Source organism: Protobothrops mucrosquamatus, unplaced genomic scaffold (genome assembly GCF_001527695.2).
Source record: "Protobothrops mucrosquamatus isolate PMUCROS unplaced genomic scaffold, P.Mucros_1.0 scaffold4430, whole genome shotgun sequence".
NCBI classification, from domain to species: domain Eukaryota; kingdom Metazoa; phylum Chordata; class Lepidosauria; order Squamata; family Viperidae; genus Protobothrops; species Protobothrops mucrosquamatus.
In genome coordinates, this window is record NW_015390342.1 from 10,166 (window position 1) to 11,676 (window position 1,511).

Here is a 1,511-nt window from a genome sequence, read left to right on the forward strand (position 1 = left end):
TTCTTTCTTTCTTTCTTTCTTTCTTTCTTTCTTTCTTTCTTTCTTTCTTTCCTTCCTTTCTTCCTTCCTTCCTTCCCTCTCTCCCTTCTCTTTCTTTCTTTCTTTTTTCTTTCTTTCTTCATTCCCCCTTCTCCCTCCCTCCCTTTCCTGTCCTTCCTTCCTGCCTTCCCTCCCTCCCTCCCTCCCTCCCTCCCCTCCCTCCCTCACTCTGAAATGTGTTAACAGCACACACCAGGAACGCAGTGAGCATCTTATTAACCGCAGTTTCATTCCATAGGATGTTTGATGTGGGCGGACAGAGATCAGAGAGGAAGAAGTGGATCCACTGCTTTGAAGGAGTGACCTGCATTATCTTCTGTGCGGCCCTCAGTGCCTATGACATGGTCCTGGTGGAAGATGAGGACGTGGTAAGCGGAAGGAGAAAGAGAGCGGGATTTGCTACCTGGGTGGAAAGGATGCGCTGGGCTACCTCAAAACCTTTACCAACATTTTATAGGGGTTTGTATTTTTATGCTTTGTATTTGTACTGTTTTTAATACGCTGTGCACCGCCCTGAGTCCTGCGGGAGAAGGGCGGTATATAAATTAAATTATAATAATAAATAATAATAATAATAATTTTTTTTTTCCACTTTGCTGGAAGAAGCTAATCGGCCGAACTGTTTTTCTTCACAGGAGCAGTCAGGAATAACAGGAAAAACCTAACTGCCTCCTTGTTTTTCCCTCTGGCAGAATCGAATGCATGAGAGCCTCCACCTCTTCAGCAGCATCTGTAACCACGAATGCTTTGCCAGCACTTCGATTGTGCTGTTTCTCAATAAGAAAGACCTCTTCCAAGAAAAAATCACTAAAGTCCAACTCCGTGTCTGCTTTCCAGAATATGATGGTAAATTTATCTGGCTTCTTTGGGCAAAATTCTATGGAGATCATGGATGATGATGACGATGATGACGACGACGATGATGATGATGATGATGATGATGATGATCATCATCATCATCATCATCATCATCATCATCATCATCATACAAACAGACAAGCACCTGCAACATAACACCCCAGACTTAACAATTGTCGATAAGAAAGACAAAAAAGTCTGGATAGTGGATGTGGCAGTGCCTGGAGACAGCAGAATAGATGATAAAGAATTGGAGAAGATAACAGAATACAAAGACCTACAAATAGAAATAGAAAGACTGTGGCAAAGGCAAGCAAGGGTAGTACCAATAGTAATAGGCGCCTTGGGTGCAATCCCAAAACAACTGGAGCACCACTTGGACACCATCATCAGCATGGGGCTACATGGGGCTTCCCTCTCTACATGGGGCTTCCCTTGAGGAGCACCCGGAGGCTCCAGTTGGTCCAAAATGCGGCCGCGCGGGCGGTGTTGGGAGGGACTCGTCACTCCCACGTTACGCCGCTTCTGCGCGAGCTGCATTGGCTACCGGTGGCCTTCCGGGTGCGCTTCAAGGTGATGGTTATTATCTTTAAAGCGCTCCATGGCACCGGACC

General features: G+C 45.9%; 1 protein-coding gene across 1 annotated transcript in view; it reads left to right on the top strand.

Moving 5' to 3' along the window:
- LOC107299008 (guanine nucleotide-binding protein G(t) subunit alpha-3-like) overlaps positions 1-1,511 on the top strand; it is a 12,807-nt gene that overhangs the window by 9,794 nt on the left and 1,502 nt on the right. Inside the window, 2 exon segments of the mRNA XM_015828372.1 lie at positions 278-407; positions 732-885. Coding sequence (XP_015683858.1) covers positions 278-407; positions 732-885 — 284 coding nt within the window.